Source organism: Vigna umbellata, chromosome 10 (genome assembly GCF_029865625.1).
Source record: "Vigna umbellata cultivar VRB3 chromosome 10, Vumbellata_1.0, whole genome shotgun sequence".
In the NCBI taxonomy this organism is placed as follows: Eukaryota; Viridiplantae; Streptophyta; class Magnoliopsida; order Fabales; family Fabaceae; genus Vigna; species Vigna umbellata.
Window position 1 is genome coordinate 20,336,098 of NC_142174.1, and position 26,998 is coordinate 20,363,095.

At 35.4% G+C, this 26,998-nt stretch overlaps 3 protein-coding genes across 4 annotated transcripts; 1 reads left to right on the plus strand and 2 right to left on the minus strand.

Annotated features, from left to right (window-relative positions):
• Nucleotides 1-1,429: 1,429 nt before the first annotated feature.
• LOC148192142 (Ribosomal protein L35) lies at nucleotides 1,430-5,153 on the plus strand. Its single transcript, XM_088100089.1, has 4 exons — nucleotides 1,430-1,729; nucleotides 1,807-1,910; nucleotides 2,017-2,101; nucleotides 4,686-5,153. The coding sequence occupies exons 1-4, from the start codon at nucleotides 1,535-1,537 to the stop codon at nucleotides 4,773-4,775; spliced, it is 474 nt and encodes a 157-aa protein (XP_087956215.1). The 5' UTR covers nucleotides 1,430-1,534; the 3' UTR covers nucleotides 4,776-5,153.
• A 2,150-nt stretch (nucleotides 5,154-7,303) lies between these two features.
• On the minus strand, nucleotides 7,304-15,379 carry LOC124834001 (plastidal glycolate/glycerate translocator 1, chloroplastic). Its single transcript, XM_047308580.2, has 7 exons — nucleotides 14,833-15,379; nucleotides 14,269-14,530; nucleotides 13,974-14,089; nucleotides 13,785-13,894; nucleotides 13,023-13,200; nucleotides 7,880-8,009; nucleotides 7,304-7,667 (listed from the first exon to the last, which is right to left on the minus strand). The coding sequence occupies exons 1-7, from the start codon at nucleotides 15,260-15,262 to the stop codon at nucleotides 7,517-7,519; spliced, it is 1,377 nt and encodes a 458-aa protein (XP_047164536.2). The 5' UTR covers nucleotides 15,263-15,379; the 3' UTR covers nucleotides 7,304-7,516.
• A 317-nt stretch (nucleotides 15,380-15,696) lies between these two features.
• On the minus strand, nucleotides 15,697-20,372 carry LOC124834000 (AMP-dependent synthetase and ligase family protein). Of its 2 annotated transcripts, XM_047308579.2 has the most exons (7): nucleotides 20,279-20,372; nucleotides 19,001-20,065; nucleotides 18,409-18,598; nucleotides 17,395-17,540; nucleotides 16,846-16,913; nucleotides 16,454-16,556; nucleotides 15,697-16,112 (listed from the first exon to the last, which is right to left on the minus strand). In XM_047308579.2, the coding sequence occupies exons 2-7, from the start codon at nucleotides 20,036-20,038 to the stop codon at nucleotides 15,999-16,001; spliced, it is 1,659 nt and encodes a 552-aa protein (XP_047164535.1). In that variant the 5' UTR covers nucleotides 20,039-20,065; nucleotides 20,279-20,372; the 3' UTR covers nucleotides 15,697-15,998. The 2 variants fall into 2 exon arrangements, with proteins under 2 accessions (XP_047164535.1, XP_047164534.1); XM_047308578.2 differs by having other exon boundaries at nucleotides 19,001-20,342.
• Between the last annotated feature and the right edge of the window lie 6,626 nt (nucleotides 20,373-26,998).

The following is a 26,998-nucleotide window of genomic DNA, read 5'->3' on the forward strand; positions in this document are numbered from 1 at the left end:
CATGTGGTGAGAGTAGCGTGAGGTCTTAGTCTAGGTGCTTCCAGTATGACCTAAGACGCGATATAGACTAACTTTGTGAGTGTGGTAGGATGAAAACCATTAGCAATAACTCTACAGAACAATAGAGACCACCATAAGTGCACGACCTGCCATAACTCGATATTCATACTAAATAGGGATAGTACAATCTAGGTCTTGACATGTTTAAGATGTATGGATTGTTTTATGATAAATATAATTTATGTGTGAAATATTAATTTATATTATTGTTTGTTTTGTATCACTAGCTTACTTTTGCTTTTGTGTTGTCTGTTGTGTGTTGTTTTATCTTTTGTAACGATTACCTTGGTGTGAGCTTAAGGAGAGTCTTTACAATTGCTCCAGCGAGAGGTGAGGATGAAACAAAGATGTAGTTAGATGGATCTACAGAAGTAGATCTCTTCTTTGTGGTAGGTTTGTTTTACTTAGTTGTTCTTTTAGCCTTTATGTAACGTTTCTTTTTTGTAGTTTTATAATATTAAAATGTGATGTTACATTATTCACCTTTTATATAATAATAAAATTATTATTATTTATTGTTGTTATTATAATTATAAAATAAATTAAATAATTTTTACAATTTTATTGTTAAAGTATTTTATTTACTTTATATGTAGTTTTCTAATTAAAAAATTGTTAAGTTTAAAGAAACGATTAAATTGAAAAAAAAAGTTAAAAAAACGTTTAAATTTAAAAATACAATCTGCCACTTAAAAGTAATAAAATTGATAAAATAAATATTTTAATTTTAAAATACTTTTATTTAAAGGATAAAATTGAAAAAGAAATGTACACATTAAAAAGGAATTTTTTATATATATAGTTACAGATTTTAGAAAACTTTTTTATTTAAAAGATAAAACTGAAAAATAAATGTGGATGCCAAACATATTCTTTTATCTGTAGTTATATAAAATAAAAATAATAAAATTATAATTTTATTGTAAGTATTTTTATTTACTTTGTAAATGATATTTTATATTTTATTAAAAAAATTAAATTTTAAAAAGGAGATCGAACTTAAAAAAACAGTTAAAATTAAAGAAAATTGTCACTTGTACGGTAAAATTTATAAATAATTACTTATTGAAGGGGAATATTAGAAAACATATGAGAAAAAAACAAAACTAACCTCTTTATCCAATAGTATAAATTTAATAGAAGGAAATATTTTTCCTTTGTTAATTTTAATCAAAGACACTATGCTTCATTTGGGAGGTTTTCAACCTAAATATATAAAGAATATGGTTTATTTTCCACTAAGATTGGTAGTTTAAATAGTAATTTAGGGGTACCAATAAAAGACTCTACTTCGTACACAATGAGGAGCTAGGAAGCCCAAATTAGCCCAGATCTTCACCTCAAAGTTAAACAAAAACTAGAATTAAAAAAAAAACAAATCCCCAAATTCGAAGGTGAAAAAGAAGCACTTTGGCAATCGCAGGTTTGGGTTCGATTGTGCAGAGTGCAAAAACTGCAAATCAGTGAAGTCGCCATGCTTCGTTGTTTGTCGAAACTTCGTTGTCTCGCCCTTCAATCACGCCAAATTCTACCACCGCCCTCTTCTCGCCGGCTCCTCCACCATTTGCGGCCGCAACCGCTTCACTCTGCTTCCACATTTCGCACTTCTTCTCCTCCGTCCTTAGTTTTCTCTTCATGGCCTCTCCACGCATCTCATCCTCCCCCTTCCGTAAGTCTTCGATGCTAACATCTAGAGTTTGTCATTCCGGTCGTGATTGTTATAGCAGTTTAATTTGTTGTGTATAGTTGGTTCAAGTGCGCCACGTGTCGTCCAGGGAACGAAAACTGAGAAGAAAGCCGATGACTCCAACTATTTCCAAGGTTAAGAAAACGAAAATGAAATCTTATTCGTAAGTTTCCTCTTCGTTACTCGCATAGGTTTTTGGGGGTAGTGTGTGAATATTTCTTTTTTCTTTTGTTTGTGAGAAGTAAGTGATTTTACTATGGTCGGGGCAGGTCTTTAAAATCCAGATTCAGAACAATGAATGATGGGAACATCAGGCGCTGGAAGGAAGGCAAGCGTCACAATGCTCATCTCAAGGTTCAGTTTTTTTTTCTTTCTGGATTGAATGAGGTTTTATGATATGTGATGATAACCCAATTTAGATAAACATATCAGTAAGTGTTTATAGGGGAAAATTTAAAAAAAAAAATGAAAAATGAATTAAACTTCTTTTATAAGTTATAACTAACTTCTTCCTGTATTCTCCAAAAGCTCAGGTGGATGAGGTTTAGTTCTTTTTTTTTTATTCTCTTCCCCTGTAAGTGTTTGTAGATAAATTGGTCCCAACAGGCCCTTTCTGATTGTTTGTTGGAATGTGAGTTTCTTGTTGGTGGTTCTGTGTAGAATCCTTGATAATTTCTGTTTGCTCTATGAGTGTGAATAGCCAAACAAATCATGTCATACTCATTCCCAAAATTCCCTTCTCAACATTTCATGAGGTGCAAATAAGTCACAGAAGTTGTTGACTTGTTCTTATTCACAGTGGACTGATGCTGTCCTTCCTAAGCAAGATTCATATAGCATTTGTTTGTAGTACATTACGGTGGCAAGTTTCTTTCAGAGACAAATTGCTTTTGAAAATATAAATCATAATTGCCGTTTCTAACCTAATAGCTAGATTATGATTTGGATTTCTTCATTTGCAGAAAATAGAGCAACTTGTGTTTCCTTAGGATGTACAATTGTAAAATTTAGGGTGACGAGGCATTAATTATGGTATGCTTGTAGATAAAGGTATTAACAAGCATTTAACAAAAAGATATGAAAATATAATATTTGGTGGCATTGGCATTTGTTGTGGGAGGTTGCACTACAGGCCAATTCAGCATGATTACTGGTTTATTGAAGAGAAAAACAATTGTGAAGTTTTCCTTGTTTTGGGTTTTTGCTGTGATTGATGTTGAGGTGGTGGTATACAATGCATAGCATGTTTCCAATTATGTCATCGTAGCTGTTGGGACAGTTGGCACCCAGCTTTAGCATGGCTATATCTGTGATATGGTTACTTGACAATAAATACTTACATTTTTTTGGTTCATTGCCTCGTTGGTATACTTCTACAGTAGTATTTGTTGACTCCCTCATTAGCTGTGTGCTGTGAAAATAACATTGTAAGATGGTGTGATGTGATGTACAAAACACGAACATTTACATCTGTTTATAAATAATATTGTGGTCAAGTTTTCTAGGGGGCACATCCTCTACTGTATATATTCGGAACTTTGAATTAGTATGTTGTATTAAGAAAAAAATTATAATCATATTCTCACAGAGAAAGCATTTTGCAGAAAAGTTGTTTGTGTTAAATTCAGCAAAGCAATCATCTATGAACTATCTCAATAACATTCCTTACATGATTACTTACACCGATAAAAAACTAGCTGTCCCAAGTCCTAACATTATTAGTCTAACATTAGTTGCGCTAAAAAAATTCAGTCATTGGCGCCAATACATAGAATTAAAATTTTTATTTTTTTATATTTCTTAAAATGGTTGTATAAATGTTAGAGATAATAAAAAATGTTTACATGTATGATTTTGTGGTTTTAAACTAATTTGCTCATTTTCAAAACAATGTGATAGAAGTCAACTTTATTATTATATTCATATACAAAACTATGGAAGTTTAAGATCATGAATGTGTACATAAGAACTGATGAGGTTAAAAAATCCTAGGAGTCAAAAGGAGTATTTGTTATTTGCCCACGTGTAAATATACACAACCTCTTATATGTCCATTAAGCAATATAAAAATATAAATTCTGTTATTGAACTTATTTAGTTTTAACCCCTTCAATTCTTTTTTGCATGGTTGATGTAAATTATATACTATGTCATATTTTCTGGAAAATAAGGTCATAGAACAATTTGTTTGAATTTTGCGCTTTTTGTTGATGTGATTCTGGTTGGTTTAGACTATAGATAGATCAATGAAAGTATGTGTATGAAATAAAAGTCTAAAATGGGTTGGGTTGCTTTCTTCCTCATTGATTAATAAATGTCAGTGTGTAATTCAGAATTCACTGAACAAGCAATTCAAAGGCACAGGGGGGGCACCACAAAGCACTGTTATATATCTGAAATACGGAATTTATATTTAGTAAGGGCATCTATGACCCCACAATTCATTCGATGTTGACATGTCCATACTTCTAGAATAAGAATACTAGTATAGCAACTGTTTTACCAAGGGTGAATTTCTTTCTCACTAGCTAAGATATAGAGTCATGGGGTGAATTACTAATTTTTATCCTTGTTTGCTGGCTCATAAATGTCAATGGGAAAATTCAGAATACACTGTAGGAACAATTCAAAATTCACAGTTGCGACAACAAAATTACCTGTATCGTATGTATGTCTGAAATTATTTGTATCTGGAGTCAGAGTATAATATACCAAAGGCGAATCTATGTCAATGTTATATACTGAAGACAAGGGGATTGAATGAGTATTTAAAATCAATTACAAGATTAGCATGGTTACCTGGAAAATAAAAAGGGGTAGGGCAGGGAGGGAGGATCCAAACAGTCAACTATGCTTCTCCTAATTTTCTCTCTCATCCAACAGTATTGTATGGATTTATCTCTACTTAAAATTGATGAATTTCTGGTGTCCTCTGCAGTCAAAGAAATCAAAACGTAGATTGAGGAAACCTGCTATTGTTCCAGCGGCTTATGCCAAAGTAATGAAGAAGCTCAATTTCTTTGCTTAGATATTGGAAGTTTTGCTGCTGGTTACAGCATGAAAGAGGATCGACCGGGTTTTGCATTTTTAACTCCAATCATTTGTTGACCTTCACATTTTAGAATCTGTAAAACGAGCAAATTGCCGAACAGTTTGTTTGTTGTGGAACAGTTAGAATTGATGATATTTCGAGGTCATGCCTATTTAAAGTGGCATGTTTTAGTTGATAATGTATGCATTATTGTTAACATCCCAGTGGCTGATTGATCCTTTCATGTGATACATTCAATTTGAGTTCAGTTTGATAAAATATCGGACTCCTGGATACATGTTGTAATAAGGGAATAGTTAAAAGCCTTGGGCTTCAAAATCTCTATTCGTGTATATATATTAGCGTTTTAATTAACTTTGGCATTCGCGTGTTTCGGCTGAGAAAGGCTATTTTCTTAAGTTTACTGGAACAATATTTTTTTTAATCAGTTTTTTTTTTCGTAAATAATAATGTATTCACTCTTAAAGTATACAAAGTTATTTTGCAGCTTGTAGCAATATACAGGGATAATTTGGATAATCAGTATGAATAGATGTTTAAGCCAAATCAATACTATTAAAAAAATTAGGTAATGAAACAACTATCATTTTGACTAAGAAATAAAGCTATCTGATGTATTAGAGGATTTTCTCTCAGCTATTATTTTTTGGTTAACTGTTCCGGTCAATCAACTATCGGTATTAAGTGCTACATTTTTCCAATTTATCAAGTACTTACAAAATTGAAGCTATTAAAATTTAAATTATTCCTTTAATTTCAAAATTTGTCCTTTTCTCTGACAAGATTTTTGGTGGCAACGTCCGTTTGATCACCAAATAAAGTATGAAGTTTTTAGTACTAATGTTGCAATTTTAATAGTATGTTGGTAATTAATAATTCATCCTCAATGTTATGAAATCCAATAATTAAAAATAGCGAAATTAGAAAATCGCACTAAAAAAATGAACAAGGATTTGAATATAATAAAGGAAAAATGTAGGACTTGGAGAATTAAAAATGAGGTAAAAACGTTAGTGGTTCTTGAAAAAAGATTAGAATAGCCATCGTCATTGTATCACACCACCGCTGTCACCACTTCAATCATTCGGTGCTGAAGAGAAAGAAGAAAACAGGAAGAAGAAAGGGAACGAGAAAAAAAGCTCGTTCTAGAAATTCTGGAATGCATTTCATACGCGAGGATGTTCTGAAAAAACTCATTCGGAAGTTATTTTAGAAAATTTTATTTCAAATTTTGTTGTATTTCGAAAATTTTGTTCCAAAAATCTTTTTCTAAAAATCTTATTTTAGAAATTTTGAAAAGCTTATTCCATTTTTTTTAAATGTGTAATACAAAACTCCCTTTAGATTGATCATTTCCAAATTTGACTACACGAAGAAATTGTGGGGTGCAGTAAAACCCAAAACCTAAAAATCAAATGCTAATCATAACGTAAAAGTAGACGATACAAAAATGACAGTTCCTTCTTGTACATCCATAAATTGTCCTCTGTACTCCTATACGAAGAAAATCTTGATTCTTTCACAGTATAGAAGTCATTTTTGAAAGTAAAAAAATTAACCTTTAAATTATGCAATTTAAAATAAAAATAAATTTTAGATCATATAATTTAGAAGTAAAAAATATTCTAAAGTATGTAGTCCGGAAATAAAAATAACTTTTACATTATGTAACTTAAATTTTTTTTTCTCGTAATCATCTCAACTTTTAGAAATACTTTTAACTTTCAAATTATACAATTTAAAAAAATCAGAAAGGACAAAAGTGGAAATTTTCAATATAAGGGTACGGGGGAATTCATGAAGGTTCCTACAAAAATGGTAGTGCGAATGGTTACAACTCAACAGTATTTGGATTTTATGAAGAGACAAAATAGATTGATGCTAACCTAATTATTCCGAATCATGTTGGTGTAAGCACTTATCATTGATCTTTTAAAATATCTTTTCCAATTGATCTCCATTCTTCAATCTCTCAATTTCAATTTTGAAAATTAACATAGAAATATTTATTATCAAGAGAATGACCTTCTCTACAATATTTAATATTTGAAGTTACAATATAGATATTTTTAGTACAGTTTCTTTTAATTTTTTTTTATCTATTATGTATTCAAAAAAATTATATTTTTCAATTGAACGACTATAATTTATTTTTTATGTCAATTGAACAATATGACTGTTATTTTATCTTTTCATCTTATTTTTTATATAAAAAATGAGATTTTAAATCATTCTAAAATAATATTATGATTAATTTAAAATGATTTAAGTAGCTTTTATTATTTTAATATTATTTATATCAATTTTAAAATTTTACATTCTTCTATCACAAGGAAAAAAATAACTAGATAAAATAACAGTGACGTCACTCATTAATAAAAGAAATTAAAGTAAAAATCCAATTAAAAATATAAAAATCTTGACAAAAAGGATATTATTTCTTTTCGTTTAAACTTAAGGATGGTTAACAATTTTGAAGATTAAGACCATTTTAGGCAATGAGCTTAGGATTAAAAGTTTAATAAACTTCTCTTCCAAAAATATTTTCTTACAAAACAAAAACAAGGTAGAATTGCTTCCAACATAAATATTACAAGAAATGGTGCTTAGTTTCTTACTATTGTGTAGTAAAAGGTATGCATTGAAAGGTATGGCATTTCAAGCAATGTCCTGCAAAACGCAGCTGGAACATAATATGGATGGAGCTGTCCACAATTTCAGCCGATTACTGCAAGCAAACTTTGTCTGAATGCAGGAATTGAGCAAAGTATAGAACCAAATATCCCATTCAGAGCATAAGCAATGGCACAAAATGGAAGAGCCTCAGGTTCCTTAGCAGATAAAGCTGCTGTTCCAAGCCCATGACAACTGTATATATTGATCCAAGACCAAGAAATATAAGTATATATATGCTTCAAGAAGAAATCACATTTTTTCTAATGGCTTTTTTCTAAAGTAATCATATTTTTTAATGTCCAAACTACTATTCAGAAGCACTGTCTGTGACTATTGCATATGATTGGTCTGCACTCTGCAGAAATTATGGTTTCTTAGTCAAATCTAGGAATTGCAAAATATACCTTGAAGCGGTTGCTATGCCACGAGCAATTGGGTCACGAAGACGGAGTTTATCAAGTGTTGATTGCACAAAATTTGCACCAACTAAACCAGTCACTACAACTGCAGCTGCTGTGATTGATGCATTGGCACCTGCAGACAAATTTTGAAGATTAATGGTAGGACTCGACCTAAGTAACCTTTACATTTATTGCATTAGCTCCTGTTAGATATTAAGATGTGTGTTTTTGTTATTTGGGCTTAGTCTATTCTGTATTAGGGCATTGGCCCATATCTTACAATATAAATAAACTACCCTATGTGTATGCTAAATACACAAGGGATATTTTCTCCCAATCTTCTCTATTTCTCATATGGTATCTAGAGCACAGGAATAGTTCCAGTCAACTCCACGGTCTCCGGCACCTATCACTGTCGCCGTCGTCACCGCCGCCGCCGTCGCAGCCGCCGTCGCCGCCGTCGCCGCCGCCGCCGCCGCCGCCGCCGCCGCCGTCGCCGCCGCCGGAGTTCCAGAATCGACCGGCGACCACACCATCGGGATCGTCTCGGCCGGGCGACCACCGTCGCACGAAGATCGCGGCGATCGGAGAACCCACGCGCCGCCACGCGCCGCCGCAAGATTCGCCGCTGCCGCCGCTGCCGCCGCGCGTGCCGGCGCGTCGCCGGAGCTTTCCGCCGCCGATCAGCACCGCCGTGATCGCCTCCTCGCCCTCTTTCCGGATCTGTGGTCGTTGCGTCAATCGGAGCACTTTGAATTTTTAGGGTTTCTCCCTCTCTATGGCGTCTTCCTCGTCTACAAACACCTCTGTTGGTGGCTCATCTTCTGATCCCTCAATATATACCAATTATGTGAATGTACACTTGTCCATTGACAAGTTAGATGGCACAAATTATGCAACATGGGCGTCCGACATCAAACTTTGGTTGAAGAGTCAGGGGTACTTAGATCATCTTACTCAAAATGTGACTATTGCTCCCATAGATGACACTTCCCGCTGGATGAAAATTGATGCTCAGTTATGTATTGTTATAAAGTCCACCATTCACTCCTCACTGAAACAAATGTTTCGATCCTATGAAACATGTTCAGAAGTATGGGCACAAGCGAAGTTGTTATACACCAATGACACTCAGCGTCTTTATGGTGTTTGTCAGGACCTATTAACTGTTATTGGTCCGCGCAATCCTGGTCCCATGGCAGATTATTTGGGTAAAATTCATGCCCTTCTTCATGACTTTAATGATATATTACCTCCTGCTTCCACTCCTGCTGAAGAATTGGAACAACGATCAAAGTTCTTCATGTTGTTGGCATTATACGGACTCTCTGATGATGTTTCTCATGTCCGTGATCAGATTTTGGGTTCTCCTGTCATACCCAACTTTACTTCTACTTGTTCTGCTCTTTTGCGTATACCGAGCAAACCCGTCACTGAGACATCCTCCCATACTGATGATTCCTCTGTTATGGCTGCTCAACGTGATGATCGAAGTCGGTCTCGCAAGCCAAGTAAAGGACGTCCAAAATGTGACCATTGTGGCAAGTTAGGCCACAAGATTGATAAATGTTATGCTCTCCATGGACGTCCTCCTCGATCTGTAGCAATGGCAAATTCTGATCCACCTCCCCGATCACCGTCTGCAGACCATCCTACTTCATCTAATACCATAGACAAACCTGCACTCTTCAACGAATTTCTCAGATGGTATGAGGATCATCAGCACTCTGGTTCCACTACATCTGCATCTGTTGCACGTACAGGTACACCTTTTGTTGGTCTAACTCACTCTCTCGGACCTTGGGTCCTTGACTCAGGCGCCACTGATCACATCACCGGTAACAAGTCTTTGTTTTCTTCCTTGTCATGTCCTGATAATTTACCCTTGGTAACAATGGCTGATGGGTCTAGAGTCTCATCTCATGGTATTGGTACTGTTAATATTTTTCCATCCATATCCATTGATCATGTACTTTATGTCCCTGGGTCTCCCTTCAACTTACTGTCCATTAGTCGTTTAACTCGCACTCTTAATTGTGTTATTTCATTTACTAAAGATTCTGTTTGGTTGCAGGACCGGAGTTCGAAACACATGATTGGCACAGGATGTGAGTCTCATGGCCTTTATCATCTTCGTCCTTCTCCACATGTTGGCGTAGTCATGGAGTCACCATCCCTTCTTCATGCTCAGTTCGGTCATCCTAGTCTTGCCAAACTACAACAACTTGTCCCGAGGTTGTCCACATTATCAAGTTTGTCGTGTGAGTCTTGTCAGTTAGGGAAGCATACTCGTAGTTCCTTTCCTCGTAGTGTCTCACAACGGGCGTCGTCTCCCTTTTCATTGGTTCATTCTGACATTTGGGGACCTAGTCGTGTTAAGTCCATTTTAGGTTTTCAGTATTTTGTTACTTTTATTGATGACTATTCCAGATGTACTTGGTTGTTTTTAATGAAGAATCGTTCTGAGTTGTTTTCTATTTTCCAATCTTTTTTCAATGAAATAAAAACACAGTTTGGGGTTTCTATTCGACATTTACGTAGTGATAATGGCCGTGAATACCTTTCTCAACAGTTTAAACAGTTTATGGCTTCTCATGGCATTCTTCACCAAACCTCATGTGCTTATACCCCTCAACAAAATGGGGTGGCTGAGCGCAAGAATAGACACCTTATTGAAACAACTCGTACACTTCTGATACACGGTCAAGTACCCTCACGCTTTTGGGGTGATGCAGTTCTCACAGCATGTTATCTTATCAACCGCATGCCATCTTCCGTCCTAGATAACAAAATCCCTCATTCTATCTTATTTCCTCAAGACCCTCTGCATCCATTACCTCTTCGAGTTTTTGGGTCTACATGTTTTGTTCATGATTTTAGTCCTGGTCTTGATAAGTTGTCTCCTAGATCTCACAAATGTGTCTTCTTAGGATTTCCCCGGTCACAAAAGGGCTATAAGTGTTTTTCCCCATCTCTCAATCGTCATTTTATCTCTGCTGATGTCACTTTTGATGAGTCTTCTTTTTACTTTTCACATCTATCTTCTAGTTCTGTACCTCTCCCTGTTACTGTTGATATTCCTCTTGTCTGTGATCCTCCTGGTGATACTCCACCCCTTTTGTCTTCTCCTTCTTTAGACTCTCATTCACCACAGGCTCATCCTTCACCTCCACCACTTCAGGTTTATAGTCGCCGTAATTGCCTACCTCATGACTCACTTCCGGTGCCGCCTCATGTGTCTCCTCCGGCTCCAGCAACTGAGTCTGACTTGCCTATTGCCCTCCGTAAAGGTATACGCTCTACCCGTAACCCTTCCCCCCATTATACTGTTCTTAATTACCACAGATTATCTCCATCATTTTATACTTGTCTCTCATCCATTTCTTCTGTGTCAATTCCCAAATCTGTGGGTGATGCCTTAACTCATCCTGGTTGGCGTCAAGCTATGATGGATGAATTAAGTGCCTTACAGGAAAGTGGAACTTGGGAGCTTGTCCAATTACCATCTGGAAAGTCTGTTGTTGGTTGCAGGTGGGTGTATGCTATCAAGGTTGGTCCTGATGGTACAATTGATCGTCTGAAAGCTCGACTGGTTGCCAAAGGCTACACACAGATTTTTGGTTTGGATTATGGTGATACTTTTTCTCCAGTGGCAAAGATGACCTCTGTTCGCCTATTCATTGCCATGGCCGCTCTTCGACAATGGCCTCTTTACCAACTTGATGTCAAAAATGCTTTTCTCAATGGTGATTTGCATGAAGAAATTTATATGGAGCAACCGCCTGGCTTTGTTGCTCAGGGGGAGTCATCTGGATTGGTATGTCGTCTTCGCAAATCCTTATATGGCCTAAAACAGTCTCCTCGGGCCTGGTTTGGTAAATTCAGTTGTGTTGTTCAACAATTTGGTATGTCTCGCAGTGAAGCGGATCATTCAGTGTTCTATCGCCACTCGAGTGCTGGATGTATCTACTTAATAGTGTATGTCGATGATATTGTTCTCACAGGAAGCGACTATCTTGGCATCTCTCAGATGAAACAACACCTTTGTCATCATTTTCAAACCAAAGATCTTGGCAAACTTCGGTATTTTTTGGGTATTGAAGTAGCACAATCCAGTGATGGTATTGTCATATCTCAGAGGAAGTATGCGTTAGACATCTTGGAGGAAACAGGGTTAATGAACTGTAAATCTGTTGAGACACCTATGGACCCTAACATCAAACTCCTACCAAATCAGGGGGAGCCTTTCTCAGATCCTGAACGGTACAGAAGACTAGTTGGTAAATTAAACTATCTTACTGTTACGCGTCCTGACATTTCCTTCGCAGTTAGTGTGGTGAGTCAATTTCTAAACTCCCCATGTGAAGACCATTGGGATGCAGTTGTTCGCATACTGAAGTATATTAAAAGATCACCTGGGAAAGGTTTGCTATATGGCCCTAACAACGATACAAAAATCGTTTGTTATTCAGATGCTGATTGGGCTGGTTCCCCTTCTGATAGGAGGTCTACTTCTGGATATTGTGTCTCTATTGGTGGCAACCTGATATCTTGGAAAAGTAAGAAGCAAAGTGTTGTGGCAAGGTCCAGTGCAGAAGCAGAATATAGAGCTATGGCATCAGCTACTTGCGAGCTTGTGTGGCTTAAACAATTGTTGAGTGAATTGAAATTTGGAGATGTCACTCACATGATACTTATATGTGATAATCAAGCTGCTCTCCATATTAGCTCTAATCCTGTCTTCCATGAGAGAACCAAACACATTGAAGTTGATTGCCATTTCATTCGAGAAAAAATCATATCCGGAGATATCAAGACTGAGTTTGTTAATTCAAGCAACCAGTTGGCAGACATATTCACTAAGTCCTTACGAGGACCTAGAATTGATTATCTTTGTAACAAGCTTGGAACATATGATTTATATGCTCCAGCTTGAGGGGGAGTGTTAGATATTAAGATGTGTGTTTTTGTTATTTGGGCTTAGTCTATTCTGTATTAGGGCATTGGCCCATATCTTACAATATAAATAAACTACCCTATGTGTATGCTAAATACACAAGGGATATTTTCTCCCAATCTTCTCTATTTCTCATAGCTCCAATATAGATTCACTGTGACGAGTGACCATGCAAAACATGATGTTTACCTTCAAAAAATGACACAATGCTGACGGCCAACGCCACTGTTATACATCTGGGTAGAATGGATACGGTTAATGATTGTTCTAGAGAAAGTAGACGTCCAACAATAGCAGTTGAGTACAATGAGAATATGGTAGAGATTATGACAGAGGTGAAAATCTCTGCTGCATGCCTCTTTACAAGCTGAACAAAGTAGATAAGTTACAACGCATGTTTTGTGCTCAAATACTTTGGCTACATGAGCTTATGAATACATATTTGTTCAAGTAAGATCAAACTCTATAAAGTCATTTGCAACTAACTTTCCTATTATTCTTATAAAGGTCTTTTCTAATTTGGCAAGAACGAACTGGTAAAGAAAAAGAAGGAAAAAACAGAAAGTAAAGGTGGGCGAAGATGCAACATAATTGATTATCCTGTAAGCATAATTCACTGTTTTGATGAAATAATAGGTGCTCTGAAGTGTATTTTGTGTACATAATCAAATATGGAACAAATGGGTCACCATAATAGATTATAGTTTTTTCTTTTGTTACTTGTTTGTTTCTTCTATGATTATAATAATAAATAATTAAAAATTACATTAACAATGATAAATAAAATTATTAACAACAAATAAAGTTATCTTATTTTCTGCTATCTTTCAATTCATTCAAACAACCTCACTCTCCACTCTAATTCTCTTCCTTTCTAGCATTTTCCACTCCTTCACTTTCTTTCACACCATCCAAACACTAGCGGTCATTAGAAATGGAGATGGTTATTACCTTTTTTTGTTTGAACATAGCGAAGGCAAATGAGAGAATAACAGATCCCAAAAATCCCATTAGAATGTCACCGGCACCCGGATTAGATGATGAGTTTGTAAAATAATATCCTGGGAATGTCAAAAGAAGAATCAGTAAAATTATGTCAAAGCTAAATCGTAGAATATTAACTTCAACTATAATTTACACCTAAAACAGCATCAAGCCCTGACTTAGAAAGAAACCCCAAAGCAATTGCTGCTAGCTCTGCAGATGCTGCACAAAAAATTATTGGGTGGAAGACCTTCTTCAAGCTTGATGGCAATCTGAAAACAAAGGGAGGGGATAAGAAAAGGCATAATTATAGTTAGTTCTAATAAAATGCATGACAATATCACATTTTTGCTCCATTTAAATCATAAACAAAGAAAGAAAAAGTAACTCTCCCCAGAACCAGCCGTGTAAAGAGTTCAATGTATATGCAGTGATGAAAAGGAACCTTTACCCTGAACCAATCATGTAGCCTAAAACTGTTGACGCAAGCAAGAATGGAAGATATGTTCTGGCTCTTGTCCCCAATGCTGTTGGAAAAACCAATGAAGCAGCAAAGGATATAAGAAGAACCCCAGTCCATGCACACACTTCAATGGAAGAAAATGGAGATGGCTTCTCCATAGGCTCAGCATCTAACAATTCTGTCTTCACAGCTTTCCTCACACCTATAGCTGTCAAACCAGTTACACAAAGTGTAGCTAGCCATCCTCCAACTGCACAAGTTCAACAAGTCTCAACTCTCATCATCAAATCGTAACATTTAGACTCTATTTACATAAACTTCTCTATGAACACTTACAGGTGAAACCATTAAGAAGACAATGAATTGTTTTCAAAATCAACTTCTGCAATTAACTTATTTTCTATCTATCCTTAGTACTCGTGAGAAAATTTTCCAAATAAGATATTAATTACACATACACAGACCGTCATCGTTGTAAGGATGATTGAAACAATCATCATCACTAATCAGCATCACGATCATAAGAATAAGAGCTTGTCCAGTAATCAATACCTACAATAAGGCAGATTTTGATTGCAGAAGAAGCGGGAATCTCTTTAAGAGAAAGGGGAAGCACAACCAAATAGGGAACATAGAACAAAGGGAGCCATCTCTGGATGAAAACAATTCCCGGTTCGAAGAACTTCTCGAAGGCCACAGCAGCAGAGGGCACAGCATAATCAAGAATAATCAGAACAGAGAAAATACAGAACATCCCAAACAAGGCACTTGGGAACTCAATTGAAGCTGCTGCAAAGGCTTTTTTCAAGAGAAAGTCAGTGGCCAGAATGAGGCCAAGGGAAACAACCCAATGCAGCACCCCAAACACTCGAAGACGCAAAGTTTGGGTGACAGACTCAGTGGAAATGGAAGTGACCCCAGTTTGGGATTGGAGTAGCTCTGTGCAAAGTTCTTCACTTTTGCAACTTTCTGGGGTACCCATTATTAGCTAACAACCATTAAGTGAACCCAATACCTGGGATTGAATGACCAAACTGCAAAGTAATCGTTACCTTACTATGTTTCGGAGGGCAATAAATGGAGACCGATCACAGAAAAAAGACAAAATACAGATGTACAAATTCCATACGTGTTTGTATGTCACTTTATCTAACATGCTGTACTGGCATGGGTATCATTCTACTTTAAAATATATACCATAAGGCTTCCTTTAGTTTTATATATTTTAATTGCATACGATGTTAAATCAATATTCTTAGTCTTAACACAATAAATTACTCAGATTAATTTCCAAAGCATGCAAAATATTCGTGATCAACGGTGCGAGATATTTTCCTTTCGTTACAAAAGACCGAGTTAATAACATCCTATCTCCTATGTCACGTGATGTTAGGTCCCTCTATTTTTGTCAAAAGCAATGTAATCATTCGATTCTTCTTGAATCAATGTGACTATTGATTGAAAATAGAATACAACGATCACTAGTAAGACCAAAAAAATTCAGTATGCAAGTATCATTTTACTAAAAGATATGCATGGTAGAATTTTTTGGTCATGTGATATTACGACATAATGTTCTTCAATACTTTACTAGCCCTCATGAATGGTTATATTTTATTACATTCACTTTTTTCTATGTTAAGATGATCCACTTTCCGAAATTTTCCTCGGTAATTTTTCAATGTAACACTTGATGCGAGTCTTGAGAAAATGCATTATCATAGTTTAGAAGTCAAGCAATTCCTCAGTTGCTTTCTTAGGATCTTGCCAGTCGCAGACCTTGGTATCTTGTTGGTGAAGAACACTTTCCTAATCTTCTTATATGGAGCAACCTGCCACAAAAGAGTTACAAATGGCACAAGGTCTTAGTAGCTAACAATAACGTAACACAAATGTGCACAATTTTATATTATCGTCAAATCTCAAACCAAAATGTATGATAAGTTTGGTGATCCTTAAGATTACAATCTTAAAAATTTTGACAAATGTAAAACCTTTTATATTATCAGTGCATGACCATTAAGCACTTAAAATAGTAGCTAGCTGATGTAACACCTTGACCATGATCATAAATGTGAAAACATTTCAAAAGACACTATGGTATTGATTCAAGAGAAAATGTGAATTAAAATATCATAGATAGAACTAAAAAGTCTGTCTTATCAGGACGAACCTGCTCAGCAGCATAATCCATAACATGCTTCGGAGACAGCACACTTCCAACCTTTGTTACCACAAATGCCACTGGAATCTCACCAGTTTCTTCATCCGTAGCACTGAAGTGGAAAATGATGCAACATTTCAGGGTATATCTTTAGGGCCAGCTAAGAGAATTTAGAGTATGATGACTAATATTTACATGCAGTGACATATGTAGATGTTTTGATCTTTTAAAAAACACAAATAAAGCCAATAAACGATGTACTTCTGCTATATCCAGTGTTTGTGTTTCATCTCATTATTATAAGATGAATTATACAAGAATAGGTACATATATAAGTCTTAATTATCATTTTAGGCCTTTTGCTATATCCAGTGTTTGTGTTTCATGGAGTTCATACTTACCCTATAACAGCAACATCAACTATTTCAGGATGCGAAATTAACACAGCTTCTAAATCAGCAGGAGCAATCTGTAACAGATCATAAGCCATATGTAAGAATATACACGTACAACACAAAAATTGTAATGAAGAAATTAAAAAAGAAAAAACCCTCCCTTCGATTGAAAATTGAGCAATATAAAAAGTTGTTTGGGGAAAATACAATCCTACCTCCCAAAAATTATATTTTTCTAAAACTGGAATCTCAAAACTCTACAACAAGCTTAGCAGTTTCATCTGAGAATATATATCAAAATCCACAATTTCCAAAACACTGTTTTTATTTTTTTTTTACTACATATTTTATGTCATTCTAAGCTGATCTGGATTAAATTTTGGAAACTCAATAAGCATTTCATGTGTTCCTCTGAACAACATCTGCATGTCATACTATTCAACCAACTAAGCTGTATCAAGGAAAAGTTACATATTTGTATGGAAGCTTGAGAAAAGACTGTTCTTTATTAAGGAAATTATTTTTGCTTTTCTGTTAAAATTTAAAATTAGATACCTGAAAGCCCTTGTATTTGATGATATCTTTCAATCGATCAGCTATGTATAAGTATCCATCATTATCAAAATAAACAACATCTCCAGTATGTAGCCAATCATCTCTATCAATTGTGGACATTGTAGCTTCCTCATTATTCAAGTACCCTGAGAAATTAAGAAGAAAATTTCAAATTAATGTATTTCAAGTGAAGTATCAATAAAATAGGCAAAGAAAAAAGTATTAGCAGATAGACTTAACTTGATTGGATTTAGGAACAACAAAGGAACACACGAGAAAACAACTCTAACATTGGAAAATCACAAACAAGAAGTCACAACGACAAACTTTACCAGACGGCTTGAAGTGAAATTTTAATTCACTTTTACCTGAACAAACAGAAAACTTCCGGCAACATTTTACTGGGAAAGACATGTGTATTTGGTTCAAGTTATTTTGAAGACAGAATCACTTATTTTCATAATTTTCAATAAAGCTTATAAAAATAAGCAGCTATTTCAGAGTAAAAAGTTGTTCAACACAGCAATAAATATAGAGCTCATGTTTCCTCCATGATGATAAGTAGCTAAACAATCTAATACTTCTATTCTGTTTCAAGGGGTATACACATATTTATGAGTATCTGCACAACCTAAATTATCAAGTGGCATGAAAAATGTCTTTGAGTTGCTATATCAATCACTATTCCTCTCATTAAACCACATGTAGCACTCATAACTACAACTCTAACTCAATTATTTCCTACAAGTCATGTTAATTTGTTGACAACAGTATCTCAATCCTTAGCTACCAGAATGTAACTTTGTTACACACACTCTAACAGATAACTTATAATATCACTAACTGGAAGAATACTAAACATAAATGGAGCTTCTAAGCCGATTTTTGGTGTATATGAAATATAATAAACTGCGATATTCAATAAGCATTGCCAAATATTTATACATGGTAAAAACGGAATAAGGTGATTTCTTTCTATTTCATATCAATCAATTAAGGAAAACAGAGTTTTACCCGTCATAATTGAAGGCCCTCTCAACCAAAGTTCACCACTGCTGCCAGGGGGCAAAAATGCACCAGTATTCCAGTCTACCACTTTTGCCTCCATGTTTGGAGCCAATAACCCTATTGAGGAATAATTTCGAAACTTTTCAGTATTGAAGCCACGTGTTCCTACGGCTGTTGACTCAGTCATTCCATAACCCTAAAAAGAAACATTCTTACAGTTGCACATTCTTAAAAATCTAGCGAAACAACATTATCATAAAGAAATAAAAGTCCAATTATCAGCAGAAGTTGATGTGAATATTAACAGCACTATCAGAGTATTTATTATATGCTGTTACACAAAAGTCGAAAGCTCATAACGTAAGAAGAAAGAAGGGGGAGTTTACATTTTACATGGCTTCTTGCGTGTATCTCTTTCAAACTAAACTGTACAAGTTTTTTAAAGAATTTCCAGTGTTCCATTTCCTTTACCACAATTTATCATAACAATATGAAATGAGATGGAATCAGAATTCAGCTTATCACAACACACACTTATTTGGAATTGACTCTAGCAATTATATGAATGCTGGCACATGACTTGCATTCTTTGAATCACCTGTATGAAATCAACATCGGGAAAAGTTCGGAGAAAATCATCAACAACTCCTGAGCTCAAAGGCGCTGCACCACAGGAGACCTGTATCAAACTCTGCAACTTACAGTCATTAACACCATTTGCCCTCGTTATCAATGCTGTCAACATCGGCGGAACAACAGGAAAGTGGGTAACTTTATATTCATCAATCACCCTGACAACCTCATCTGTGTCAAATTTCCTCATCACAACGACAGTAGAACCCAAAGACAACAATCCCACAGCAAAAAGCGACAAGCCATACACATGGAACATTGGCAAAACAGCCAGATACACATTCCTCAAGCAAGAGCATTCATATTGAGAAGCTTCAAACCTCACAAAAAGCTCAACCATAGCAATAAGATTTTTATGGGACAGAACAACCCCTTTGCTCACCCCAGTAGTACCCGAAGAATACAATATCCCAGCAGTGTCATCCTGCTTGATAACAGGCCTCTGAGGCAAATCGAAGTCACAAGAAATCAAGTAACAAAAGCATGAAAAACAACCATGTCTCAAACCCTTCTCATTTTCTGGCACAGCAATAACAGAAATTCCCAATGGCTCTAGTTTCTTAAAATTTTCAGGCACAGTAAAAGCCAAACTCACACCACACTCAGCAACATGTCTGCGTATTTCATGGACACTGCTAAGAGGGTTCAATGGTGTGACAATAGCTCCTAGATAGAGAACGCCTAAGAACACAATGGGATAGTAAATGGAATTTGGAAGAAGAATCAGAACCACATCACCTTGCGAAACACCCATTTTGTGAAGACCACAGGCAACGGATTTGACCAAAGGTAGCAACTTTGAGTAGGAAATGGAACACCCAGATGAAGAATCAACGAGGGCCGACACCCCATCATGGCGGTGGGAAAAAATGAAGGAGACAGCATCAAGAAAAGGGTCGCTGGGAAGGTCAACAGGGGCATGCTTGCTATGGTAAATTCCAGATTTTGATGAGAACCAGTGAGGGTGAGTGAGGGGCATGCCGTAGTTTACGTTTGCAGACATTGATTCAGGGAAGCATTCAGATGCGCACTGCAATGGAATTATGAAGAATGAGGTTGATATGGTTAAGCTACTGTGAAGTGGGCTTGATAGTTAAGCTACTGTGGTTGCGTGCACGTGATATGAAGATGGAAAGTAAGGAACATGAACATGATTATCAAAAATTGGAACAAATGGAACGAATGAATGAATCGAATCAATGAATGTAAAAGAAAAACAAAGAGTGATCAAATATGGGTTTACGGCGGGAACCACTCCACACAGTCAGTTTCAATGGCCTCGTTTCGCCGCCTCCAACAAACCTCATAAATACACTTTCAATGCACCTCGATTGTTGCTGTTGTAGCTTTTTAAATACTATTACAAAGAGATTTAATATATTTTAAAAATATTAAAACCATTGTATATTAAACGGAATATTAAATAAAAAACAAATATTAAATAAAGTCTGTCAACCATTATTGATCACATTTACTGTAACTTAATTTAGTTGTTATAAATTTTATTCAGGTCATTTCCTGTATACATTTTTAAAATTTTATTTAAATATAAAAAAAAACTACAAGTGAAATTATATTTTTATTAATCTTTTATCTAATCATTGATAGAAAATTTTAATAATTCAACTTAAAAGATTTATGTCTTAATTTTATAATTTAATATATGATTTTGTAATGATGAAAATATTCTTTATTTAATTTTGAAGTAAAATGTTGTTTAATTTTTAATATATAATAAAAGTATTAATTATGTTCTGCTGTTAAATTTTTGTATATTTTGCTTTATATTACAAAGATGGTTTGAGATTAAATCTAAATTATTTTGTCATTAAGTTTAATATCAATTTTGGTCCCAATTTTTGTTACCTTTATTCAAAATGGTCATAATTTTTTTTCTGTTTAATGTTGTCCTAAAGAATGTAATTTATGTTCAATTTAGCCTTTTCTGCACAAGACGTGGCGTACTGTCCAACTGTGCAATAAATGGCACATCACCCTTGACACGTCATCATCATCTCCTACCTCCAGAAGCCCTAATTTCCCCTGCACAGAAACCCTAGACACCACCTAACCCTAATTGCCGCCGCCACGGTCATGGCCAACCACCATCTCCACACCTCCATCATCTTCTCCACCACCTAAGCCCTAATTTTTTAAAATGTATTTCTGATTAGGGTCTCCGCTGGCCCGACCACACCATCTTCGCGCATCATTTTCCTCGTGCTTCCAAAACCTTAGGTCACCATCACCGCTGCGCAGCAAAGCCCATTTCAGGTCGTCGCCGTCGTAAGAATCGCGACTCAACGCGAGAACCTGCAACCACCACATCTCCATCTGCGACGTCATCAAACCTGCAGCAAATCACGAGTCTTCCTCCTCTAGCACCAACCTAAATCGTGAGTTTCGTACAACATTCATAGCCAACAGTTGAATCTCCATGGTCGTCGCTACTACTACCACTCTCCCTTCTTCAACGCGCCGCCGCGGAACACACCTCCATCATCCTCGCCAACCCCAAACCTACAAACCACAAGAACCAACAATTTGCAGGACCACGAGCTTAAATCGCAAATCCCTCTAGCGAACCGATCGGCTCCCGTGCTTCCACCGTTCGGTAGCTCACCCCTTCAGCCGTTCGGTTCCCTTCTTCTTCTCCCTCACTGCTCGACCTCTTCTTGCCTTCCACCTCACTGTGCCTGAAAGGAATCCAAGTGGGCAATTAAATGTCATCTCATTTGGATTTTGCACAATTGGACAATGGGCCGTTAACGATTTAAACGCCGTTTGCAAAAAGGACTAAATTGAACATAAATTACATTCTTTAGAACAACATTGAACAAAAAAAAAATTAGGACCATTTCGAATAAAACTGACAAAAATTGGGACCAAAATTGGTATTAAACCGTAAAAGTATTATTATATCCATATTTTAGTTTATAGTTAACATGTTTAAAGACTAAATTAGTTTTTCAGTTTTTTAATGATTAAATTGAGAATATCTCAAATATTCAACATTTTACCTATATTTTTTAATATTCGTTTTTTTAGTTATCTGGGTTTAATATTTGTTTTTATAAAGGATAATGATATTTTCACTCTTTATTTAACAATATTTTTACTCCGTCGTGTGTCAAGACATGATTTGTCCAGATGAAAAAAGAGAAATATGAGGTGGAAAGTTCAAAATTAAGAGTTGTAAGGTTTCAGGTTTGCACTTTCTCTCTCTCTTTTGTTTGGATTCAAAATTTCATTTTGAAAGTTGAGAAAGGGGGTTGTGCGAAAGTGCGAGAGTGCGATAGAGAACCATTGTCATTGCAATTGTCGTTCGTCATCACTGGAACTGTCGTTCATCGTCGTTGCAACCACTATTGGTTTCGAAGCACTGTTGAAGGACGAAACCACTATTGACGTGGGGTTTTGGAGGTTCCTGCCGTTCGTTTTGGAGTTTGCAACCATTTGTAGTTGTCACCATTCATTTGAAGCATTGAATCGTCGTTCGTCTTTGTTTTCTTGTTCTTGTTTGGTTATTGTTTTTTTTTTCAAAATTTTTCATTTATTTTATCATTTTGGGGTTGTTGTTGGGTGTGTTTTTTTGACTTTTTTCTAACTTTGAATTCATTATTTCGTGTATTGTAGGTATTCTTGCAATGGAGAAAGTTGGGGAACATAGTGAACTTTGTCATGGCAGGATGAATTTGAACATGTTTATTATAATATTAATATGAAAATGTAATGTTAATTATAATGTTAATCTAAAAATGTTTATTATAATGTTAATCTACAATATTAATGGACTCACTTTTATGGGAATGTTTGAATCTAAAAATGTTAATTACAATGTTAATACATCCCTAAATTATGATCACCAAAACATACATTAATAAATCAAAAATAAATCTGTCGTATTGGATGGAGACCAGTGGTCAAATGAGTGGAGACTTATGTTAGTTGTTTTGCACAGAAAGGTAGACTAACTTTTACAAAAATATTTCAAACTTAAAAAATTCATTATTAGGTCCATACACCCTTAAGTTAAACAAGGTTGGTATATCATAACCAAAACATACACCTTATGTTATAGAATTATACATTAAAAAGTCAAAAATAAACCTACAGTATTCGTTGGAGACCAATGCTCAAATAAGTGGGGACTTAGGTTACTGATTTTGCACAGGAAGGTAGACTGACTTGTGCAGAAATGTTTTAAACATTAAAAATCGATTACCATGTCCATACACCCTTAAGTAAAACAAGGGTGGTATCATGACCAAAACATACACACTATGTCACAAAATTACATTAAAAAAAATATTCGTTGGGAACCAGTACTCAAATAAGTGGGGACTTAAGTTACTTATTTTACAAGGAAGGTAGACTCACTTGTGTAGAAATATTTCAAACTTTTAAAATTGATTACCATGTCCATACACCCTTAAGTTAAAAAATCAAATTTTTTTGCACAAGTTAGTCTACCTTCTTGTGCAAAACCAGTAACCTAAGTTCCCACTTATTTGAGCATTGGTCTCCAACAAATACTACAGGTTTATTTTTGACTTTTTAATGTAATTGGTCATGACGTACCAACCTTATTTAACTTAAGGGTGTATGGACCTGATAATGAATTTTTTAAATTTGAAACATTTTTGTACAAGTTAGTCTACCTTCCTCTGCAAAACAACTGACATAAGTCACCACTTATTTGACCACTGGACCCAACCAATATTGTAGATTTATTTTTGATTTATTAATGTATGTTTTGGTGATCATAACTTAGGGGTGTATTAACATTGTAATTAACATGTTTAGATTCAAACATTCCTATAGAATATTGAGTCTATTCATATTGTATATTAACATTATAATAAACATTTTTATATTAACATTATAGGTTTAAACCCTCGGATAATCCTCATGTTTGTATGGGAATCTCAGTTAGATCCTCATATTTCCAACTGTCTCAATTGGGTCATAATATTTGTAAAATTGAGCCAATTTTTCCCTATCCGTTAAGTTGTCCCAGACGGTGTTAACTTGAGCTGACGTGGTGCATACTTAAAATGCTGATGAGGCAGTATTATATTATGTAATTTTTTTTAGGTGAATAATTTATGACATGACACAAGATTTAATTAGGGATTCAGAGTCTTCATCATCCTCCACTGTCTTCATCATCCTCCATTGTCTCCACAACACAGCTACCAACGCTATTCTCCATCATTTTTTCTTCTCGTTCTGGGCGGCGGCGGAGGTTGTTTGCTTGATTTTCCTTCGACCCTACGAGTTGTGCAGAGTAGAGACTTCTACTGGGGCCTTTCACTTTGTTCTTAACTTTTTGGGAACAATGACTTAAGTGGGGTTTCCTTGTCAGAACCTGGATGCCAAACACAGAAGAAAACAAAAGGGATTTGTGGTTTTTTTGAGTCAGAAAAGTCGGTGCTTTTTGGAGTCGATTTATATCTATTTGATGGGGTTATCTGAAATTAGAGTTGTTGGGAGGGGGATGCAGTAGTGAGTCTCCAAATGAGGTCAACGACATAATCGATCAAGCTAATTCTGGTTAAATTCTTCCTCCTTCATTTTGTGCATTGAAAATTCAGAAAAAGTAATTCCTAACTTTAAACCCCTAGAAATATCATCATCCAGAGAAAAACACATAACACAAGCATCAAAACCCAGATTCCAATATATAAAGCTGAAAATGGAAACACCCACCCTCCAATCATTTTGACTATAATAAAATAAAATAAAATAACACGAGGAAAGAAAAAAAACGTACCTTGCTTGAAATTTCAATTCTTGAAGATGACAGTAAGTATAAGGGTGACCGTTGACGGTGCCAGTCCAATTAATTATGGTGAGTGTGTATTTGGGGCAGCCATCAGGATCTGCCATGGACAAGAGCGTGGCAAAGTAATGCTCCTCGAGGTAGCATTCGTCGTTGCCGTAACAGGGCGAAGAATTGGGAGCCGACGCGGAATGAGGGCGGAGAAGGAGATGGAGCGATGGACCGCGACGATTTGAGTGTCGCCACAGACATGACGGAGTCGGTTGTCGTTAGCGTTGGTAGCTGCATTTTGGAGTGGATCTTTTGGGCTAGTGGGCGTCTCAGCGGCAATGTCTCTACGGGGACTATGGTTTTCGTCCTCCGGCTTATCACTATAATTGGGGATATTTGGGATTGTTCATATGAGGAAGGGATCTGATATTTAGTGGTTCGAAGTTGTGTTTGGATGATGCAAGGACTGATTGGAGATTGGGGTTGAAGAGGGTTTAGGCGTAATGGTGAAAATGGTGACTGCCGGTGGTGGCAGCGATGGTGGACCTTTGGACTGATTCAGTTTTTGGCTTAATTTGAAGATAAGTAAATTCCTAATCTAAAAATTAGTAAAACCCTTTGTCATGTCATAATGGCTTAAACTAAATAAAAATTCCACGCAATCAAACACTTTGAGATCAGCATGCAACACGTCAGCCTCATTTAACGCCGTCTGTGAAGATTTAACGGACCGGGCTTAGTTGACTCAATTTTTCAAATATTTGGACCCAATTGGTTCAATTTTACAAATATTATGACCCAATTGAGACAGTTGGAAATATGGGGACCTAACTGAGATTCTCATACAAACATGAGGACCATCCGAGGGTTTAAACCAACATTATAATTAACATTTTCATATTAATATTATAATTAACTTTCATATTCATCATGTTAGGACGAAGTTCATTATGTTCACCAATTTCCTCCATTGCAAGAATACATACAATACACTAAATAACGAATCCAAAATTAGAAAAAGAGCCAAAAAAATAAGACCCAACAACAACCCCAAAATGATAAAATAAATGAAAAAATTGAAAAAAAAAATGACCAAAGAAGAATAACAAGTTCAATGCTTCAAATGAACGACGACAACCGCAAATGGTTGCGAACTCTTAAACAAACAATAGGAACCTTTAAAACCAATGTCAATGGTGGTTTCGTCCTTCAACAGTGCTTAGAAACCAACATTGGTTGCAGCGACAATGAATGGCGGGTTTAGTGAAGGCGAACGGCGAGTGCAGCGACAGTGGTTCTCTCTCACACTCTCACACTCTCTCGCAACTTCCAAAATGAAATTTGGAATCCAGAAAGGAAAAAGAGGGTGTGAACCTGAAACCCTTAAAACCCATCATTTTGGACTTTCCACTTCATTTTTTTTTTGGCCAGTTAGACCAATCACCGGTTGACACGTGGTAGAGTCAACATGTTAAAAAGAGAAGTCAAAATATCATTATCTTTTTCTAAATTATACTTTTTTATGCTATATATTTTCTAGACATTTCTTTAATAATGTTTTAATTGTTTTCTTTGTCTCTAGTTTGGGTGCACTATGTTAAATTGGTTTAACCTTTTAAAAAACTTTCAATTTAGTCCAAATTTGGTTAAAAAATTTCAATTTTATCGAAACTTGATAAAATTTTCTTCAATTAAGTTCTTTATGTTAAATATGAAAAAATGTCTTTAACTTTTTTTTATCTCTTCTACTCCTCTGTGCAACGCAACATTCTTATCTTCAATCTATGGATTTTTTGTTATTCGTAACCACGTGAATGAAATGGGTAATATATGTTAATAGAGATTTTTTTATAATATTTTAATATAATGCATCTGTTATTTTTTTATTGAGATTTATAAAAACTGGGAAACTCTGCAACATGAAAATATTATAGTTTTACATAATTTGATATTTGTAATATAATAATATTAATATCAAATATTACAATTGATCCTACACAGGTATGATTTTATGAACTTCAAATTTGCTTAACATGGTTTGGGCTTAGCTCAGTAAGAAATTTTTAACAATGTGTTTGAATATTTTAATATTGATTTTTCTATTAAATGAGAGGTAATAAATTTTCAAAAAAAAGTTATAATTATTACTTATGAATCTGAGTGAATTGATTAATGAATACGGATATT